At 43.2% G+C, this 21,052-nt stretch overlaps 1 protein-coding gene across 2 annotated transcripts in view; it reads right to left on the reverse strand.

Annotated features, from left to right (window-relative positions):
- LOC123993354 (phosphatidylinositol 3,4,5-trisphosphate 5-phosphatase 2B-like) overlaps positions 1–9,242 on the reverse strand; it is a 30,813-nt gene extending 21,571 nt beyond the window's left edge. The window contains exons 1-2 of one of the 2 annotated variants that reach the window (XM_046295425.1): positions 8,469–9,242; positions 7,489–8,318 (exon numbers count right to left, since the gene is read on the reverse strand). In XM_046295425.1, the coding sequence (XP_046151381.1) occupies positions 7,489–7,622 (134 nt within the window). In that variant the 5' untranslated portion in view covers positions 7,623–8,318; positions 8,469–9,242. Of the gene's footprint in view, positions 1–7,488 lie in introns of both variants that reach the window. The other variant, XM_046295424.1, reaches the window with a different exon arrangement.
- Positions 9,243–21,052: the final 11,810 nt, after the last annotated feature.

Below are 21,052 nucleotides of genomic sequence, written 5' to 3' on the forward strand. Positions count from 1 at the left end.
ATTGTCAGAATATGAATGTCATCTGTTACTAGCAAATTATTGATTTCATGAACCTTGTTTCTTAAGCTACATGTGTTAACGTGGGCTATTTGTTGCACTTTTCTGGGATGCTTAATTGTTTTTATTGCTTTACTGGGAGGTTTAGATGTTGTGTCACTGGACTTCACACAATACCCCATAATGTCAAAGTGGAAGTATGATTTTCAAAATGTTTACAAATGAATAAAAAATGAAAAGGTGAAATGTCTTGAGTAAATACGTAAGTATTCAACCCCTTTGTTATGGCAAGCCTAAATACGTTCTGGAGTAAAAATGTCCTTAACAACTCACATAATAAGTTGCATGGACTCACTCCGTGTGATATAATAGTGTTAAAACAGGATTTTTTTGAATGACCACCTCATCTCTGTACCCCACATATACAATTATCTGTAAGGTCCCTTAGTTGAGCAGTGAATTTCAAACACAGATTCAACGACAAAGGCCAGGAAGGTTTTCCAATGCCTCGCAAAGAAAGGCACCTATTGATCAGCAAGCCCACCCCCTTTTCCCGATGTCAATCATGTCTTTAGGAGGCACTGTAACCAGCTTGCTCACAAATTGTGATGAGTTAGTATGTTGTTGCAGAAATAAATAGACCTGGGGGAGGGGTTGTCCAGACACATTAGCTTTGACCATCAGATGACAGAAAGTGAAAGAAAACAGTTATCAACATGACAGTGGAAGGGAGGAAGAAATTCTGTTGCAGATTTTTCAGAAATTCTGTTGCAGATTTTTCAGAAATTCTGTTGCAGATTTTTCAGAAATTCTGTTGACAATTCATTAACATAATTGATATTGGTAAAAACTCTATAACTAATTGATATGTCTACCTTTACTGGTTACTTCTGTGAACTTTCATTATTCTCCCTCTAGATAAAAATATATTTAAAATATGTGGGTTTTTGGTAACAGAATTTCAAGGCACAAGGTGTCATGTTTTGTCATTTATTATCTTGTCTTGTCCCTGTGCTTCCCATTTTATTCGTTTCTGCCCTGTCGGTTCCTTGTCTAGAATTCACCGTGCTGTGTTTGTGTATCGCCCTGTCGTGTCGTGTTTTCCTCAGATGCTGCGTGGTGAGCAGGTGTCTGAGTCTGTCTGGTTCAAGTGCCTTCCCGAGGCAACCTGCTGTTCACCTGCTGTTCAAGATCGAGTCTCCAGTTTGTCCTCGTCATTTCGAGTGAAAGTTGTGTTTTTTGATTTTATTTACTTTACTGGATTAAAGACTCTGTTTTCGCCAAGTCGCTTTTGGGTCCTCTTTCACCTGCATGACAGAAGGAACCGACCAAGGAATGGACCCAGCGACTTCAGACGCTCGTTACACTGCCGTCGAGATCCAAGGAGCCATGCTCGGCAGACACGAGCAGGAATTGTCTGCTGCTCGCCATGCCGTGGAGAACCTGGCCGCTCAGGTTTCCGACCTCTCTGGACAGTTCCAGAGTCTACGTCTCGTGCCACCTGTTACTTCCTGGACTGCCGAGCCTCCAGAACCTAGGGTTAATAACCCACCTTGCTACTCCGGGCAGCCCACTGAGTGCCGCTCCTTTCTCACGCAGTGTGAGATTGTGTTCTCTCTCCAACCCAACACATACTCTAGAGAGAGAGCTCGGGTTGCTTACGTCATTTCACTCCTTACTGGCCGGGCTCGAGAATGGGGCACAGCTATCTGGGAGGCAAGGGCTGATTGCTCTAACAAGTTCCAGAACTTTAAAGAGGAGATGATTCGGGTTTTTGACCGTTCAGTTTTTGGTAGGGAGGCTTCTAGGGCCCTGGCTTCCTTATGCCAAGGTGAACGGTCCATAACGGATTATTCTATTGAGTTTCGCACTCTTGCTGCCTCTAGTGAGTGGAACGAGCCGGCGCTGCTCGCTCGTTTTCTGGAGGGACTCCACGCAGTGGTTAAGGATGAGATTCTCTCCCGGGAGGTTCCTTCAGATGTGGACTCTTTGATTGCTCTCGCCATCCGCATAGAACGACGGGTAGATCTTCGTCACCGGGCTCGTGGAAGAGAGCTCGCATCAACGGTGTTTCCCTGCTCCGCATCGCAACCATCTCCCTCCTCTGGCTCAGAGACTGAGCCCATGCAGCTGGGAGGGATTCGCATCTCGACTAAGGAGAGGGAACGGAGGATCACCAACCGCCTGTGCCTCTATTGCGGAGTTGCTGGACATTTTGTTAATTCATGTCCAGTAAAAGCCAGAGCTCATCTGTAAGCGGAGGGCTACAGGTGAGCGCAACTACTCAAGTCTCTCCATCAAAATCCTGTACTACTTTGTCGGTCCATCTACGCTGGACCGGTTCGGGTGCTACATGTAGTGCCTTGATAGACTCTGGGGCTGAGGGTTGTTTCATGGACGAAGCATGGGTTCGGAAACATGACATTCCTTTCAGAGAGTTAGAGAAGCCTACGCCCATGTTCGCCTTAGATGGTAGTCATCTTCCCAGTATCAGATTTGAGACACTACCTTTAACCCTCACAGTATCTGGTAACCACAGTGAGACTATTTCTTTTTTGATTTTCCGTTCACCGTTTACACCTGTTGTTTTGGGTCATCCCTGGCTAGTATGTCATAATCCTTCTATTAATTGGTCTAGTAATTCTATCCTATCCTGGAACGTTTCTTGTCATGTGAAGTGTTTTATGTCTGCCATCCCTCCCGTTTCTTCTGTCCCTACTTCTCAGGAGGAACCTGGCGATTTGAAAGGAGTGCCGGAGGAATATCATGATCTGCGCACGGTCTTCAGTCGGTCCCGAGCCAACTCCCTTCCTCCTCACCGGTCGTATGATTGTAGTATTGATCTCCTTCCGGGGACCACTCCTCCTCGGGGTAGACTATACTCTCTGTCGGCTCCCGAACGTAAGGCTCTCGAGGATTATTTGTCTGTGTCTCTTTTCTGTACAGCACTTTGGTACCATAGTGCCTTCTTCCTCTCCGGCCGGGGCGGGGTTCTTTTTTGTTAAGAAGAAGGACGGTACTCTGCGCCCCTGCGTGGATTATCGAGGGCTGAATGACATAACGGTTAAGAATCGTTATCCGCTTCCCCTTATGTCATCAGCCTTCGAGATTCTGCAGGGAGCCAGGTGCTTTACTAAGTTGGACCTTCGTAACGCTTACCATCTCGTGCGCATCAGAGAGGGGGACGAGTGGAAAACGGCGTTTAACACTCCGTTAGGGCATTTTGAGTACCGGGTTCTGCCGTTCGGTCTCGCCAATGCGCCAGCTGTTTTTCAGGCATTAGTTAATGATGTTCTGAGAGACATGCTGAACATCTTTGTTTTTGTCTATCTTGACGATATCCTGATTTTTTCTCCGTCACTCGAGATTCATGTTCAGCACGTTCGACGTGTTCTACAGCGCCTTTTAGAGAATTGTCTCTACGTAAAGGCTGAGAAGTGCTCTTTTCATGTCTCCTCCGTTACTTTTCTCGGTTCCGTTATTTCCGCTGAAGGCATTCAGATGGATTCCGCTAAGGTCCAAGCTGTCAGTGATTGGCCCGTTCCAAGGTCACGTGTCGAGTTGCAGCGCTTTCTAGGTTTCGCTAATTTCTATCGGCGTTTCATTCGTAATTTCGGTCAGGTTGCTGCCCCTCTCACAGCTCTTACTTCTGTCAAGACGTGTTTTAAGTGGTCCGGTTCCGCCCAGGGAGCTTTTGATCTTCTAAAAGAACGTTTTACGTCCGCTCCTATCCTCGTTACTCCTGACGTCACTAGACAATTCATTGTCGAGGTTGGCGCTTCAGAGGTAGGCGTGGGAGCCATTCTATCCCAGCGCTTCCAGTCTGACGATAAGGTTCATCCTTGCGCTTATTTTTCTCATCGCCTGTCGCCATCTGAGCGCAACTATGATGTGGGTAACCGTGAACTGCTCGCCATCCGCTTAGCCCTAGGCGAATGGCGACAGTGGTTGGAGGGGGCGACCGTTCCTTTTGTCGTTTGGACAGACCATAAGAACCTTGAGTACATCCGTTCTGCCAAACGACTTAATGCCCGTCAAGCTCGTTGGGCGTTGTTTTTCGCTCGTTTCGAGTTTGTGATTTCTTACCGTCCGGGTAGCAAGAACACCAAGCCTGATGCCTTATCCCGTCTGTTTAGTTCTTCTGTGGCTTCTACTGATCCCGAGGGATTCTTCCTTATGGGCGTGTTGTCGGGTTAACAGTCTGGGGAATTGAAAGACAGGTTAAGCAAGCACTCACGCACACTGCGTCGCCGCGCGCTTGTCCTAGTAACCTCCTTTTCGTTCCTGTTTCCACTCGTCTGGCTGTTCTTCAGTGGGCTCACTCTGCCAAGTTAGCTGGTCATCCCGGTGTTCGAGGCACTCTTGCGTCTATTCGCCAGCGCTTTTGGTGGCCGACTCAGGAGCGTGACACGCGCCGTTTCGTGGCTGCTTGTTCGGACTGCGCGCAGACTAAGTCGGGTAACTCTCCTCCTGCCGGTCGTCTCAGACCGCTCCCCATTCCTTCTCGACCATGGTCTCACATCGCCCTAGACTTCATTACCGGTCTGCCTTTGTCTGCGGGGAAGACTGTGATTCTTACGGTTGTCGATAGGTTCTCTAAGGCGGCACATTTCATTCCCCTCGCTAAACTTCCTTCCGCTAAGGAGACGGCACAAATCATTATCGAGAATGTATTCAGAATTCATGGCCTCCCGTTAGACGCCGTTTCAGACAGAGGCCCGCAATTCACGTCACAGTTTTGGAGGGAGTTCTGTCGTTTGATTGGTGCGTCCGTCAGTCTCTCTTCCGGGTTTCATCCCCAGTCTAACGGTCAAGCAGAGAGGGCCAATCAGACGATTGGTCGCATACTACGCAGCCTTTCTTTCAGAAACCCTGCGTCTTGGGCAGAACAGCTTCCCTGGGCAGAATACGCTCACAATTCGCTTCCTTCGTCTGCTACCGGGTTATCTCCGTTTCAGAGTAGTCTGGGTTACCAGCCTCCTCTGTTCTCATCCCAGCTTGCCGAGTCCAGCGTTCCCTCCGCTCAAGCGTTTGTCCAACGTTGTGAGCGCACCTGGAGGAGGGTGAGGTCTGCACTTTGCCGTTACAGGGCACAGACTGTGAGAGCCGCCAATGAACGCAGGATTAAGAGTCCAAGGTATTGTTGCGGCCAGAGAGTGTGGCTTTCCACTCGCAACCTTCCTCTTACGACAGCTTCTCGTAAGTTGACTCCGCGGTTCATTGGTCCGTTCCGTGTCTCCCAGGTCGTCAATCCTGTCGCTGTGCGACTGCTTCTTCCGCGACATCTTCGTCGCGTCCATCCTGTCTTCCATGTCTCCTGTGTTAAGCCCTTTCTTCGCACCCCCGTTCGTCTTCCCTCCCCCCCTCCCGTCCTTGTCGAGAGCGCACCTATTTACAAGGTACATAAGATCATGGACATGCGTTCTCGGGGACGGGGTCACCAATACTTAGTGGATTGGGAGGGTTACGGTCCTGAGGAGAGGAGTTGGGTTCCGTCTCGGGACGTGCTGGACCGTTCACTCATTGATGATTTCCTCCGTTGCCGCCAGGATTCCTCCTCGAGTGCGCCAGGAGGCGCTCGGTGAGTGGGGGGGGGTACTGTCATGTTTTGTCATTTATTATCTTGTCTTGTCCCTGTGCTTCCCATTTTATTCGTTTCTGCCCTGTCGGTTCCTTGTCTAGAATTCACCGTGCTGTGTTTGTGTATCGCCCTGTCGTGTCGTGTTTTCCTCAGATGCTGCGTGGTGAGCAGGTGTCTGAGTCTGTCTGGTTCAAGTGCCTTCCCGAGGCAACCTGCTGTTCACCTGCTGTTCAAGATCGAGTCTCCAGTTTGTCCTCGTCATTTCGAGTGAAAGTTGTGTTTTTTGATTGTATTTACTTTACTGGATTAAAGACTCTGTTTTCGCCAAGTCGCTTTTGGGTCCTCTTTCACCTGCATGACACAAGGCAATGTTTCTTCAACTTACAGAAAGCAGAAAATGTTTTCCTAACCTAAATAGAAGTGTTGATATTAGTTGGCAGGGGTTTTTACTTCAGCATTATTGTGTTTAGATGTATTTTCTAATACCTTTTAAGACTTATTCTGATAGATGTTTTCTCAGACTCCTTTTCCATCTGTTTGACAAGGAATTAAAGCCTATGCTTATTCCATATTCTAAGGATGGAAAAGTCTTGTAAAATGTATATATGCCTTAATTAAAAAAAATATAAACTCTTAATTAGTTTTCTTTTGCCACCCATTTTGACATGATCCCATTAATGTCACATGTTGGTGCTCATAAAGAACCTACCCACACATCTCAGGTTTTTACACACCACTATTTACACAACCTACACAAACTAGCCAGAGGGGTGTGACTCATCTGGACCGCATGTGGGCTTCATGTTCGATAATAATCACTTGGTAGCAAAACCATACCACTAGTCTGTGTCAAGTATCCAATAGATGGCTAACTTTTATCTCTACTTTATCTCTTAACACAGTACAGTAAATGCCTGTAACCCCCCCCCCCCCCCCTGTTGAAAAGACACCAGTTGAAAGCCCCCTGCTGAAAGCATGGCCTTGTGATGCCTGGTAGAGAATCACAGGTGTCATTAATATAGAATGAATTCATATTTCCCTGTAATGACAGCAGACCTGTATTGATGTGGAGATTAGATTAGTGTACACTAGGCCTACATACAACATAGAGAGGAGGAAGAGGTACAGAGACAGAGGGACAGAAAAAACACAGAATAGAAAACAACAGCAAAAGAGAGGGAAAAGAGAATGAGGAAAGAGAGAATGAGACAGCTAAGAGGGAGAGAGAATGAGACAGCTAAGAGGGAGGGAGGGGGGGGGCAGCATGAGCAGCAGTGGGGCTCAGCTTTCAGGAATGTGTCTGGCTCGGGCCGCTGTGCACAGAGAGCCGTGTGGTCACTGTAGCTCCCGCCCTCTTCCAGGGGCCCCAGGGAAGACTGAATGGAGGGGGGAGGAGAGGAGAGTGGGGGACCGGGAGCCCTAAGCCAGGGTTACACGGACACTGGCCAGGCTTGGTTGGGCTGTATCGGGACTGGGCAACCTGAGTGTTCAGAAGCTATACACTTCCAGCAGCCCTGTGAGCCACAGCCTTCTCCCTGCCCGCTGTCCCAGGTCAGAGTGACAATGATAAAGATGACAGAGAGACAGGCTGCTGAATCTATTTACAATGCAGAAATTGAGACACGCTATAGCACTTGTGAATGTGAGGGTAGTTCCCTTTCCACTGACTGTGAGCATCACTGAGTTGATATTGACCATACACACTCAGAGATGGAAAGGAATTTTATGCGTGCGTGCGTGCGTGCGCGTGTGTGTGTGTGTGTGTGTGTGTGTGTGTGTGTGTGTGTGTGTGTGTGTGTGTGTGTGTGTGTGTGTGTGTGTGTGTGTGTGTGTGTGTGTGTGTGTGTGTGTGTGTGTGTGTGTGTGTGTGTGTGTGTGTGTGTGTGTGTGTGTGGTGGAAGGCTACTCACAGCAGACAGAGGGCGTAGGCTCCAGGCACAGACTCACTGTCCCTGACCAGGAAGCTGCCGTCCCTCCCAGCCCGGGCCAGCAAGTCCTCCGCATGCACGCGGCTGATGTCGCGGTGGTACCACGCCACCGCCATGACAACCGACGCTGTTGTTGTCCACCTGTCAGTCAGTGGATTGTGTGTCCGTCCAATGGGGTAATCCACAACAAGGTGTACGGTCAGAGATGACACACACACAGTCTGTTCCACACCTGTGTCATGGCACCACGATACCCTCCAGCTCTTGTTGTTCAGTCCTTTTGAGTGTTCACGGCTTCTCCAGCATCCTCGTCATCATTAGTAAGGTCGACACAGGACAACAACAATAGTCCTCCTCATTTAAGACAGGCACGCCTTCCAGAGTCCTACTGGGTTACACATCCTGTTGCATTTGAGGATTGTTGTCGTTGTAGAGTCAGTGTCAATATCCCTCCTACAGATTTCTCTGTGTCCAGATTCCAGAACTACAGTTTCTGAACTCTGGCCCACCTTGCTGTTAGTTCCCCCACAGAGAACAACTGTCTCAGTGTCTGTGTGCAGGTTGCTGCCAGCCGGATGTTCCTCTCAGGTAGACAGACAGCTGGATGTTCCTCTCAGGCAGACAGACAGCTGGATGTTCCTCTCAGGTAGACAGACAGCTGGATGTTCCTCTCAGGCAGACAGACAGAGATAGAGAGAAAGAGAGAGAAAGAGAGGGGGAGCAATGATGCATATAGCCAACCACCCCTGGGGGTAGTGCCTGCAGCCTCACCCCAAAGACCTACAATGCTGCTCTTCCCCTCAATAAACGCCCTGCATGCAAACAACACAGGAAAGAAGAACCAAGAGAAGTCAGTCAGCCATACAAACAAACCCTGCTGCACAGCCTGCTGTGGTGGATAGATATCAGACAATTCAAATGATTTTCCAGTTGTTTTGCCATATAAGGGAAAGGGCAAACACCCTGCAGAAAGTTCAGCTGATGGTTGCAGTTCTCTCCAGATTCCACAGTCTCTCTCTTCCTCTCTGTTGTCAGACGTAGATTACAGAGAGTGGGTCCGGGGTGTTGGTGGGGGGTGTCAAGGGTCCCTGGTCGGTCCCGTGCAGAGAGTGTGTTGGGAGCGTCCCGTCCCCCTGGCGTGGTGTGTTCCGTATCTCCCTAGAGTGTCGTCAGAAGAGGAGGTGAAGGGGGGCTAGAGGATGAGAGGACTAGCCCTGTTAAAGCACAACACAACGCGGGGCAGCACAGAAAGAGGAAGTGACTCCCCGCTCCAGATGTGAGTAAGAAGGAAAAGCAAGGGCAGAGAAAAAAACTAACGCAGCAGCAGAAAGAATTCCTGCGAGGGGCTTCACTTCATCACTGGTGTGTGAAACCAATGCTGCCAGCAGACTCTTCCTTTCTCTGGCCCACCCCACGCTCCATCCTCCTCCCCTCCTTCTCCTCCTCCTTTTCCCTGAAATCCCAAACACAAAACACAGCCGCGCCGTGCACACTCAGGTGGGAGGCTTGGCACAGCCTCTGTCTGTCTCACTCCTGCGTTCTTGTCCTCTTTTCCAGCCTTTTTTCCACTGTGCTGGCTAGCTTATTCCCCTCTCTCTTTCTCCGTTCCCCGCCCTTTTCTTTTGTTACTCTCGCTAACATCCCTTTCTCTCTCTCTCCTTGCTCTCCTTGCCTTCTCTCCCTCCTTTCTCTCTCTCCTTTCTCTCCCTTTTTTCTCCACCTTCCTTTCCCTCCCTCTTTTCTCTCCCTCTTTTCTCTCTCTCCTTTCTCTCCCTTTTTTCTCCACCTTCCTTTCCCTCCCTCTTTTCTCTCCCTCTTTTCTCTCTCTCCTTTCTCTCCCTTTTTTCTCCACCTTCCTTTCCCTCCCTCTTTTCTCTCCCTCTTTTCTCTCTCTCCTTTCTCTCCCTTTTTCTCCACCTTCCTTTCCCTCCCTCTTTTCTCTCCCTCTTTTCTCTCTCTCCTTTCTCTCCCTTTTTTCTCCACCTTCCTTTCCCTCCCTCTTTTCTCTCCCTCTTTTCTCTCTCTCCTTTCCCTCCCTCTTTTCTCTCCCTCTTTTCTCTCTCTCTCTCCTTTCTCTTCCTTTTTTTCTCCACCTTCCTTTCTCTCCCTCCTTTCTCTCCCTCCTTTCTCTCTCTTCTTTCTATCCCTCCTTTCTATCCCTCCTTTCTCCCCCTCCTTTCTCTCCCTCCTTTCTCTCTCTTCTTTCTATCCCTCCTTTCTATCCCTCCTTTCTCCCCCTCCTTTCTCTCCCTCCTTTCTCTCTCTTCTTTCTATCCCTCCTTTCTATCCCTCCTTTCTCCCCCTCCTTTCTATCCCTCCTTTCTCTCCCAGCAGAAAAGCAGCCTCCAAATGGACATGGAGGCTTATTTCTGGCATGCAAACAACGCCCCTCTTCCTCCTCTTCTTCCCCTCCTCTCTTCACCCAGTGGGTGGAACTGTGTTTGTGGGCAGCTGTTTGGCTCCAGCTTTGCTGTGCTGCCTCTTACAACTCAGCAGAAATCCATTGCCCACCACCCCCACCACACACAAACCCATAACATACACAAACAAGCTGACGTCAGTACAAGCCCATTCCATTACCCGCCCTCTCAACTCCTCTGTTTATTACAGGCCTAAACCCATCTCACGACTTTCCAAAGGCCACAAACCAGTCATTGTTGTTGCTCCCTGTTGATTTTTCTTATAGAAGGTCAGTGACTGCTGACTCACCCATCCCAAACCCTCACCCACCCCCAAATCTAAAATCTTACTGCTTTCCCTGGGGTAGTCTGTTCTTACAGCTCTGTTGTGTTTCTCAACAGATGTAAGTGGGTCAGAAGAGGGTACACAGCAAACATGGCCCCGTTTGGGTATTTGGTGGGCAAGGTAGATAGGGGCTAGCCCGCAGCAATCCCACACCAGCCCAGTGTCGTTCCAGTTTAAGTGTCCTATTGTGTGATGTCAACATAAACGTTTATCTTGTACACAGTCTGCAAAAAGGCTTAGATAAGTGCATGTGACATATGAGAACGTTTTAAGTTAACCCGCATTGGGCCAACAACGTGCCAATGTGGGCAGTATACATGGTCTAGTGTTTTAACCCACATTGTGCCAACATCGTGCCAATGTCGGCAGTATACATGGTCCAGTGTTTTAACCCGCATTGGTCCAACATCGTACCAATGTGGGCAGTATACATGGTCCAGTGTTTTAACCTGCATTGGTCCAACATCGTACCAATGTGGGCAGTATACATGGTCCAGTGTTTTAACCTGCAATGGTCCAACATCGTACCAATGTGGGCAGTATACATGGTCCAGTGTTTTAACCTGCATTGGTCCAACATCGTACCAATGTGGGCAGTATACATGGTCCAGTGTTTTAACCCGCATTAGGCCCACCTCGTGCCAATGTGGGCAGTATACATGATCCAGTGTTTTAACGCGCATTGGTCCAACATCGTACCAATGTGGGCAGTATACATGGGTCCAGTGTTTTAACCCGCATTAGGCCCACCTCGTGCCAATGTGGACATGTTTGCTGGTTAGTGATTTAGCACACAGACTCCTATCAATCCTATGGCCCTTGCAGACTCTGTACTGCCTCCGTCTATACTGCAGGTATAGTAAGGATATATTTGCTTAGAAACATATGTATACTGTAAAATATTGTTTAATACTGATTGATCATACAGTTTAAATTTGGGACAGGTTGTTTTGTGCTAATTTTTGCTAACAATTTCACTGACATTTGGAGTTGGGTTCAGCACATCATTAGCATTTTGTATGTGGTGATTTCAATTGGTGTAAAAAATAAAGGTTCATTCCCAAACACACAGACAGCATGCTCTGCTCCTGTCTGACCCTGTCTTATTATAACCCTGGGCTCATCCCATTACTGTTGCTGTCCATTCAATTACCAGGGCTGCTATGTTTATGCAAGCGCTGAATTATACAGAAATATCTGACAGAAAACCTTCCCTTTCTGGTAACTTAGTGATCTGCTTTCACTTCTCTGCTCTCTCTCAGTTCCACACTGATGGAGGGAGCCTAGCTATCTCAAGGCAGCTGTCTACATAATAAAATAGAGGCATCTGACTTTTTTTGCCCTGTCACTTCTCCAAGCCTGGTATTCTTCATCTTTAATCTGATCATTTAGCGACACCGTATAGCACATAGCTAATACCTGCCTGCCCATAGAAATATGGTCAATGATGGCGTGATGGGTGGAATGCCAGCCATTTTGAGTGTACCCATGCCAGGAAGTAAATCATTTCTATGTGCCTGCCCATCACTACTGAGAAACCATGGGAGGTCACGAACATATGAACATCATGGCTGATTAAGTTACTGACTTTAGTTGGGTGACTATACAGTGTATCAATATAGCGTATAGCTCAATATACAGTCAACACAGAGAGCTGCACCACAACTGTTTGAACTGGTAATTTTGTAGATGATAATATTTTCTAAAATCACATATTTCTGCTTCAGCCAGACACGTTAGTCTCCTTTCATATCGATGTCCATCTCCCCCTCAGTGTCTCTGACTCTCCGCTTGTTGTGGCTTTTATAACCCTGCATGGTGCAGTACTGGTGTGTTATAACTGGTACCGGTTTCGCCACTGGTCTGGGACAATGATTCAGTTATTTATTGTGTATCTATATATAGTTTCAGCCGCATGGGGGCTAAATGGAAGAGAGCTTAGCTGTAAGGGGATTAGACGAAGACATAAGCTATTTTGTGATCTCATCCTTCAGCTGAAACTGTCAGATGAACACCCAGGAAAGTAATTGAATAACAAAGGAAGAGGCCTGGAAATAGATGGAATGAATTAACCCTGGACAAAGCTTATATTTGTTTTACCGTAGTCACGCGACATACATCTTTTGTCACCTGCCAAAAATAGGAGATAAATATGAAATACATATTGATTGAATTGATTGGTGTAATGCATACTTACAATGCAAAGTATGGACCATACCGTACCAAAAGCACATGGCGATTTCATCCCAGTCCACCCATTGACTGTTCTTAGATTCACAGTGTCTAAAAGCAGGGCTAAGCCCAGTTAAACCCAGTGTGAATGTGTGAAGAGAAGTGATTTGCTATACACTTATAGCATCTTAGGCTTTCCTTGAGGAGTGGAGAATCAGGTTGCCAGAAGAGCAAGGCATAAGAGGCTTACTGATAAGACACATCTAATGATTGCACACAGACACTGTTGTCCTGGCTTCTCATGTGACCTCATGGGTTCAAACAATGTATCTCATCGATAAAGAAGTCACACACTGGATAGGATATCAATATCTGGAATTGCCTATCTTGCTTTATTGTCATGGGATGCAAGGAACATTTGCTTTAACCTTTCATTCCAGATATCATTTATCAGGGATCTTTAGAACTGGCACGAGGGACTGAGTATAATCAAAAAAAACTATTGTAGAATAGCAAGGATTTCACCAACTTCTTTGAATGGACAGGACATGTGATGTGCCCATTTTAAATACATGAATCTGTCACCTGTATAGAGCTCGCCAACTTGTAGTCCTAAAAACCAGACATGAGTTACATCTGGTTCGTTCAGCCATTCCTATGGGGGAAATGAATCGGGAAAGAATAGCGTTTTGGAATAAGCTCCGAAAATAAGGTCTGAGGTAAACACAAGCTTAGGAGATCTTTATACCTTTTGTTCTATGAGATAATATCAGTTAACGTGAACTTTATGAATTATGAAGCCTTCATGTGCTTTTTCTGATTACATAAATGCTTTAAAATTCATAAAAAGTGACTAACTTATTCAGATGATCTCAGAACAAAACGTATAAGATCTCCTAAGCCTGTGTTTACCACAGACCTTATTTTCAGAGTTTATTCAAAACCCCTACAAAAACTCCATTCATTTCGCTATAGGCTTGAATTAACTATAGCGGAGTTAGTGGCTACAGTAATATGCCATTACCATTGCTCTCTATTGGCAATCGATGTGCTGTAGTATGTTTACAATGGCAGCCTCGGTCAGGTCTAGACAGTGTACTCGGACCAGCTCATTTCATGCAGATTTGAACCTGTTTACATTGCACTATCCAATTTCATTTCGGCATTAGCTAAATCTCCTACAATAGCTTTACTACTTGCCACTTACGGAGTGAACTTCAGAAGAAAACGGGAGGTTTAGCATGTATAACAGTGTGTCTATGTACATGAAGTTGTCTTGAATTTGTTAGGACAGCCATTGGATACAGGGGAGAGGACAGAGGCAGAAGTGGCATGTGTTAATCTGACCTCAACTCAGATTAGGGGACCAGTACATCGTTATGTTCATCTCCTCTCCCAGTGATTAGCTACACTGGTTTAAATGTATACACTGGTTTAAATGTATACACTGGTTTAGATTTAAACACTGGGTTAGATTTATATTATGGTATCAATATTAGTCAAAAAATACATCATTCCTTAAACAGTATTCACTTTACCACAGACCTGACCAGTAAACACTGAGATACAGGAATGAGGAAGTGTTGGTTCCTTTTAGGTAGTGTACACAGAGCAGATGTTCATTGTTCCGCCACATTATATTTACATTTGACATTTTTGTCATTTAGCATCTTTGATCAGTAGAGCAATACGGTGTACTATCAGAATGACTATAAGGCAGACGTTACAATAAGATGGAATCCTCCTGATATGGATAGCCGTATAAGCTACACTAGAGTCATACTCAAATCAATGGAGAAAACAACCTAATCATGCTCACTGCAGACACAGTGGAACCCAAAATGAACTTTTTTTAGAGGAATAAGCTTCATTGTTTGTGTTGTGTAAACGGAACACCTGAATGAAACTAAAGATGTGCCTGCTGCTTTCTCTGCTGCAGTGCACATTGCCACATCATCTTTCCTGGAGTACCAGGTGTCTTTCAAGGAAGTGCACAGTACATATAAATAGAATCATTCTATTTTTATGCTACAGTGATATGTGTAGTAGCAGAAGAGGTAGTGAGGCCACTGAGGAGGAGTACAGGAGACAGGTATTAACGTTCCCAGTTACCCTTGGTTAACCCTCGGCCGGCCTTCTCTTGAACATCTCATGATCTGGTGATGTAATCTAGTCGGCGCCTCTGCCTGGGTACGCTTAAAGGAGATCCCACTCTTTCTGGCGCAGGAATGGCAGCAGGCAGGGCCGTGCCACGGTGCCAGCTGAAGGATCGCTCAAGATCCACTGCGAAATTAGATGTCCCTCCAGGTAAGCAGGACGTCAGGAGATTATGTCAAAATGGCCACTAGAGGCAACAGTGAGCGCTAATAACATTTGTATTTGTATTTATTATGGATCCCCATTAGCTGCTGCCAAAGTAGCAGCTGCTCTTCCTGGGGTCCAGCAAAATGAAGGCAGTTTATACCATTTTAAAAACATTGCAATACAGATTTCACAACACACTGTGTACCCTCAGGCCCCTACTCCACCACTACCACATATCTACAGTACTAAATAAATGTGCATGTATAGTGCGTATGTTATCGTGTGTGTGTGTGTCAATGTTTGTGTTGTTTCCCAGTCCCCGCTGTTCCATAAGGTGTTTTTTTAATCTGTTTTTTAAATCTAATTTTACTGCTTGCATCAGTTACTTGATGTGGAATAGAGCTCCATGTAGTCATGGCTCTATGTAGTACTGTGTGCCTCCCATAGTCTGTTCTGGACTTGGGGACTGTGAAGAGACCTCTTGTGGCATGTCTTGTGGGGTATGCATTGGTGTCCAAGCTGTGTGCCAGTAGTTTAGACAGACAGCTCGGTACATTCAACATGTCAATACCTCTCTTAAATAAAAGTAGTGATGAAGTCAATCTCTCCTCCACTTTCAGCCAGGAGAGATTGACTTGCATATTATTAATATTAGCTCTCTGTGTACATCCAAGGGCTAGCCCGCTTTCCCTGTTCTGAGCCAATTGCAAATTTCATAAGTCCTTTTTTGTGGCAACTGACCACAAGACTGAACAGTAGTCAAGGTGCCACAAAACTAGGACCTGTAGGACCTGCCTTGTTGATAATGTTGGTAAGAAGACAGAGCATCGCTTTATTATAGACAGACTTCTCCCCATCTTAGCTACTACTGCATCAATATGTTTTGACCAGGACAGTTTACAATCTAGGGTTACTCCAAGCAGTTTAGTCATCTCAACTTGCTCAATTTCCACATGATTTATTACAATATTTAGTTGAGGTTTAGGGTTTAGTGAGTGTTTTGTTCCAAATAAAATGCTTTAGGTTTTAGAAATATTTAGGGTTAACCTACTCCTTTCCACCCACTCTGAAACTAACTGCAGCTTTTTGTTGAGTGTTGCAGTCATTTCAGTCACTGTAGTAGTTGACGTGTATAGTGTAGAGTCATCCGCATACATAGACACTCTGGCTTTACTCAGTCAGTGGCATGTCATTAGTAAAAATTGATAAAAGCAAGGGGCCTAAACAGCTACCCTGGGGAATTCCTTATTCTAACTGGATTATATTTGAGTTCTGTTAGACTAATAACTCTTTATCCGCATTATAGCAGGGGGTGTAAAGCCATAACACATACGTTTTTCCAACAGCAGACTATGATCTATAATGTCAAAAGCTGCACTGAAGTCTAACAAGACAGTCCCCACAATCATTTTATCATCAATTTCTCTCAACTAATCATCAGTCATTTGTGTAAGTGCTTGTTGAGTGTCCTTTCCTATAAGCATACTGAAATTCTATTGTCAATTTGTTTACCGTAAAATAGGATTGTATCTGGTCAAACACATTTTTTTCCAGAAGTTTACTAAGGGTTGGTAGCATGCTGTTTGGTTGGCTATTTGAGCCAGTAAAGGGGGCTTTACTATTCTTGGGTCGAGGAATGACTTCAGCTTCCCTCCAGGCCTGAGGGCACACACTTTCTAGTAGGCTTAAATTGAAGATATGGCAAATAGTAGTGGCAATATCGTTTGCTACTATCCTCAGTAATTTTCCATCCAGATTGTCAGTCCCCAGTAGTTTGTCATTGTTGCTTGGTTTTATTAGGGCATTGTGGATGTGAATGGTAAATATGTGTAAGCCACACGCTCCAGCTCCGAGGGTTGCGTGTTCAATCCCAGTGCAAGGTGTTGGTTTTCTTTGAACCCTATCCCAAACCTGAACCCTTAACCATTCAGTTCGCCGTGGAGTTGATTGACGTTTAGGGACAAGGGTTGGGACATCTGACTCTGCCGAGAGACTGTGAGAGCTTGTTGAGGCCAGATATCATTCAATCTAGCTCCCTGAGTGTCACAATCTGTCTTGTGTGAATTTTGACAGAGATTGCTATTACAGACTGTGCATTTATGTGGAAATGACAACCAATACAAGGAAAGATCATAAAAGTAGGGGTCTCCACATAATAGTGGATAGGATATCAGTACTGCTTTAAACCCTATCTGACAACCATTGTATCACTGATGTCAACCATTATATCAATGGTGTCAAACATGTAAGAATACAATAGAGATGTTCATGTTGACCTACCTACAGCATCATGAGTCAGAGGGATCATTTGGAGAGACCCCATAATCTCCTTGTCACGTTGAGTGCTGCACCATTGGAGTCAACAGATCAATTCACATTTCACTGTGCCAGCCATCTGCGCCAGACTTGGGCTGAACAACCATCTGTCGTCCAGGCAACAACACGAACCAAAACACAAGCCCTAATACCACTTTACACCATGCCTAACCCATACAAGAGGGACATGTTTATTTATTATTACTGTCTTAATAAACAAACACATTAACGTAACATATCATACATCTGCCCACATTCTTGATGCATTGATAACTTTTATATGATCATATATGTTCAAAGCTTTGCTTCTATTAGGTTAAACAAAACCAGACTGAACATAAGTCCACCTTTTGGTGGAATAAACAGACCATCCACTTGAGAGAACATTGTTCCTGGTTGGCTTTACCAGCCAATCAGAAATAGCAATCCAGACCGTGCTGTTTCTTAGTTCCCCTTTGAAACACTGGTGAGCCATTTCTTTGTGGAGACAGGACTGTGCACAATGAAAGAGTTAAGTAACATAACCACATGAAAGAGTGTTAGTGGGGGCCTCGAGTGCATCGCAGTGTTAGCTGTGCCACTAGAGATTCTGGATTCTAGTCCAGGGTCTGTCGCAGCAGGCCGCGATCGGGAGACCCTTGGGGCGGCGCACAATTGGCCCAGCCAATGTGTACAGTGTTTCCTCCAACACATTGGTGTGGCTGGCTTCCGAGGTAAGTGGGCATTGTGTCAAGAAGCATTGCGGCTTGGTTGGGTGGTGTTTCGGAGGACGCACAGCTCTCGACCTTTGCCTCTCCCTAGTCTGTACTGGAGTTGCAGTGATGAGACAAGACTGTATCTACCAATTTGATACCACAAAATTGGGGTGAAAAAGGGATAAAAAATAGGAAAAAGTTAAGTAACATAACCACATGAAAGAGTTTTATTAACTTAAGTAACATAACCACATTAAAGAGTTTTATTAACATAAACATGAGAGAGTTAAGTAACATAACCACGTGAAAGAGTTTTATTGACATGACCACATGAAATAGTTTTATTAACATGACCACATGAAAGAGTTAAGTAACATTACCACATGAAAGTTTTATTAACATGACCACATGAAAGAGTTTTATTAACATGACCACATGAAAGAGTTAAGTAACATTCTCACATGAAAGTTTTATTAACATGACCACATGAAAGAGTTTTATTAACATGACCACATGAAAGTTTTATTAACATGACCACATGAAAACATAACCACATGTTTTATTAACATGACCACATGAAAGAGTTTTAGTAACATAACCACATTAAAGAGTTTTAGTAACATAACCACATTAAAGAGTTTTAGTAACATAACCACATGAAAGAGTTTTATTAACATAACCACATTAAAGAGTTTTATTAACATGACCACATGAAAGAGTTAAGTAACATTACCACATGAAAGTTTTATTAACATAACCACATGAAAGAGTTTTATTAACATGACCACATGAGAGTTAAGTAACATAACCACATGAAAGAGTTTTATTAACATGACCACATGAAAGAGTTTTATTAACATGACCACATGAAAGAGTTTTATTAACATGAGCACATGAAAGAGTTTTATTAACATGACCACATGAAAGAGTTTTAGTAACATAACCACATGAAAGAGTTTTATTAACATAACCACATTAAAGAGTTTTAGTAACATAACCACATGAAAGAGTTAAGTAACATAACCACATGAAAGAGTTTTATTAACATGACCACATGAAAGAGTTTTAGTAACATAACCACATTAAAGATTTAAGTAACATAACCACATGAAAGAATTTTATTAACTTAAGTAACATAACCACATGAAAGAGTTTTATTAACATAACCACATGAAAGATTTAAGTAACATAACCACAATAAAGAGTTTTAGTAACATAACCACATGAAAGATTTAAGTAACATAACCACATGAAAGAATTTTATTAACTTAAGTAACATAACCACATTAAAGAGTTTTAGTAACATAACCACATTAAAGAGTTTTATTAACATAACCACATGAAAGAGTTTTATTAACATGACCACATGAAAGAGTTTTAGTAACATAACCACATGAAATATTTAAGTAACATAACCACATTAAAGAGTTTTATTAACATAACCACATGAAAGAGTTTTATTAACATGACCACATGAAAGAGTTTTAGTAACATAACCACATGAAATATTTAAGTAACATAACCACATTAAAGATTTAAGTAACATAACCACATGAAATAATTTTATTAACTTAAGTAACATAACCACATGAAAGAGTTTTAGTAACATAACCACATGAAAGATTTAAGTAACATAACCACATTAAAGATTTAAGTAACATAACCACATGAAAGAGTTTTATTAACTTAAGTAACATAACCACATTAAAGAGTTTTAGTAACATAACCACATTAAAGATTTAAGTAACATAACCACATTAAAGATTTAAGTAACATAACCACATGAAAGAGTTTTATTAACTTAAGTAACATAACCACATTAAAGAGTTTTATTAACATAAACATGAGAGAGTTAAGTAACATAACCACGTGAAAGAGTTTTATTGACATGACCACATGAAATAGTTTTATTAACATGACCACATGAAAGAGTTAAGTAACATTACCACATGAAAGTTTTATTAACATGACCACATGAAAGAGTTTTATTAACATGACCACATGAAAGAGTTAAGTAACATTCTCACATGAAAGTTTTATTAACATGACCACATGAAAGAGTTTTATTAACATGACCACATGAAAGAGTTTTAGTAACATAACCACATGAAAGAGTTTTATTAACATGACCACATGAAAGAGTTTTAGTAACATAACCACATGAAAGAGTTTTATTAACATGACCACATGAAAGAGTTTTAGTAACATAACCACATTAAAGAGTTTTAGTAACATAACCACATGAAAAATTTAAGTAACATAACCACATGAAAGAGTTTTAGTAACATAACCACATTAAAGAGTTTTAGTAACATAACCACATGAAAGAGTTTTATTAACATAACCACATTAAAGAGTTTTATTAACATGACCACATAACATTACCACATGAAAGTTTTATTAACATAACCACATGAAAGAGTTTTATTAACATGAACATAACCACATGAAAGAGTTTTATTAACATGACCACATGAAAGAGTTTTATTAACATGACCACATGAAAGAGTTTTATTAACATGAGCACATGAAAGAGTTTTATTAACATGACCACATGAAAGAGTTTTAGTAACATAACCACATGAAAGAGTTTTATTAACATAACCACATTAAAGAGTTTTAGTAACATAACCACATGAAAGAGTTAAGTAACATAACCACATGAAAGAGTTTTATTAACATGACCACATGAAAGAGTTTTAGTAACATAACCACATTAAAGATTTAAGTAACATAACCACATGAAAGAATTTTATTAACTTAAGTAACATAACCACATGAAAGAGTTTTATTAACATAACCACATGAAAGATTTAAGTAACATAACCACAATAAAGAGTTTTAGTAACATAACCACATGAAAGATTTAAGTAACATAACCACATGAAAGAATTTTATTAACTTAAGTAACATAACCACATTAAAGAGTTTTAGTAACATAACCACATTAAAGAGTTTTATTAACATAACCACATGAAAGAGTTTTATTAACATGACCACATGAAAGAGTTTTAGTAACATAACCACATGAAATATTTAAGTAACATAACCACATTAAAGAGTTTTATTAACATAACCACATGAAAGAGTTTTATTAACATGACCACATGAAAGAGTTTTAGTAACATAACCACATGAAATATTTAAGTAACATAACCACATTAAGGATTTAAGTAACATAACCACATGAAATAATTTTATTAACTTAAGTAACATAACCACATGAAAGAGTTTTAGTAACATAACCACATGAAAGATTTAAGTAACATAACCACATTAAAGATTTAAGTAACATAACCACATGAAAGAGTTTT

This window comes from Oncorhynchus gorbuscha, linkage group LG13, assembly GCF_021184085.1.
Source record: "Oncorhynchus gorbuscha isolate QuinsamMale2020 ecotype Even-year linkage group LG13, OgorEven_v1.0, whole genome shotgun sequence".
Taxonomy (NCBI): Eukaryota; Metazoa; Chordata; class Actinopteri; order Salmoniformes; family Salmonidae; genus Oncorhynchus; species Oncorhynchus gorbuscha.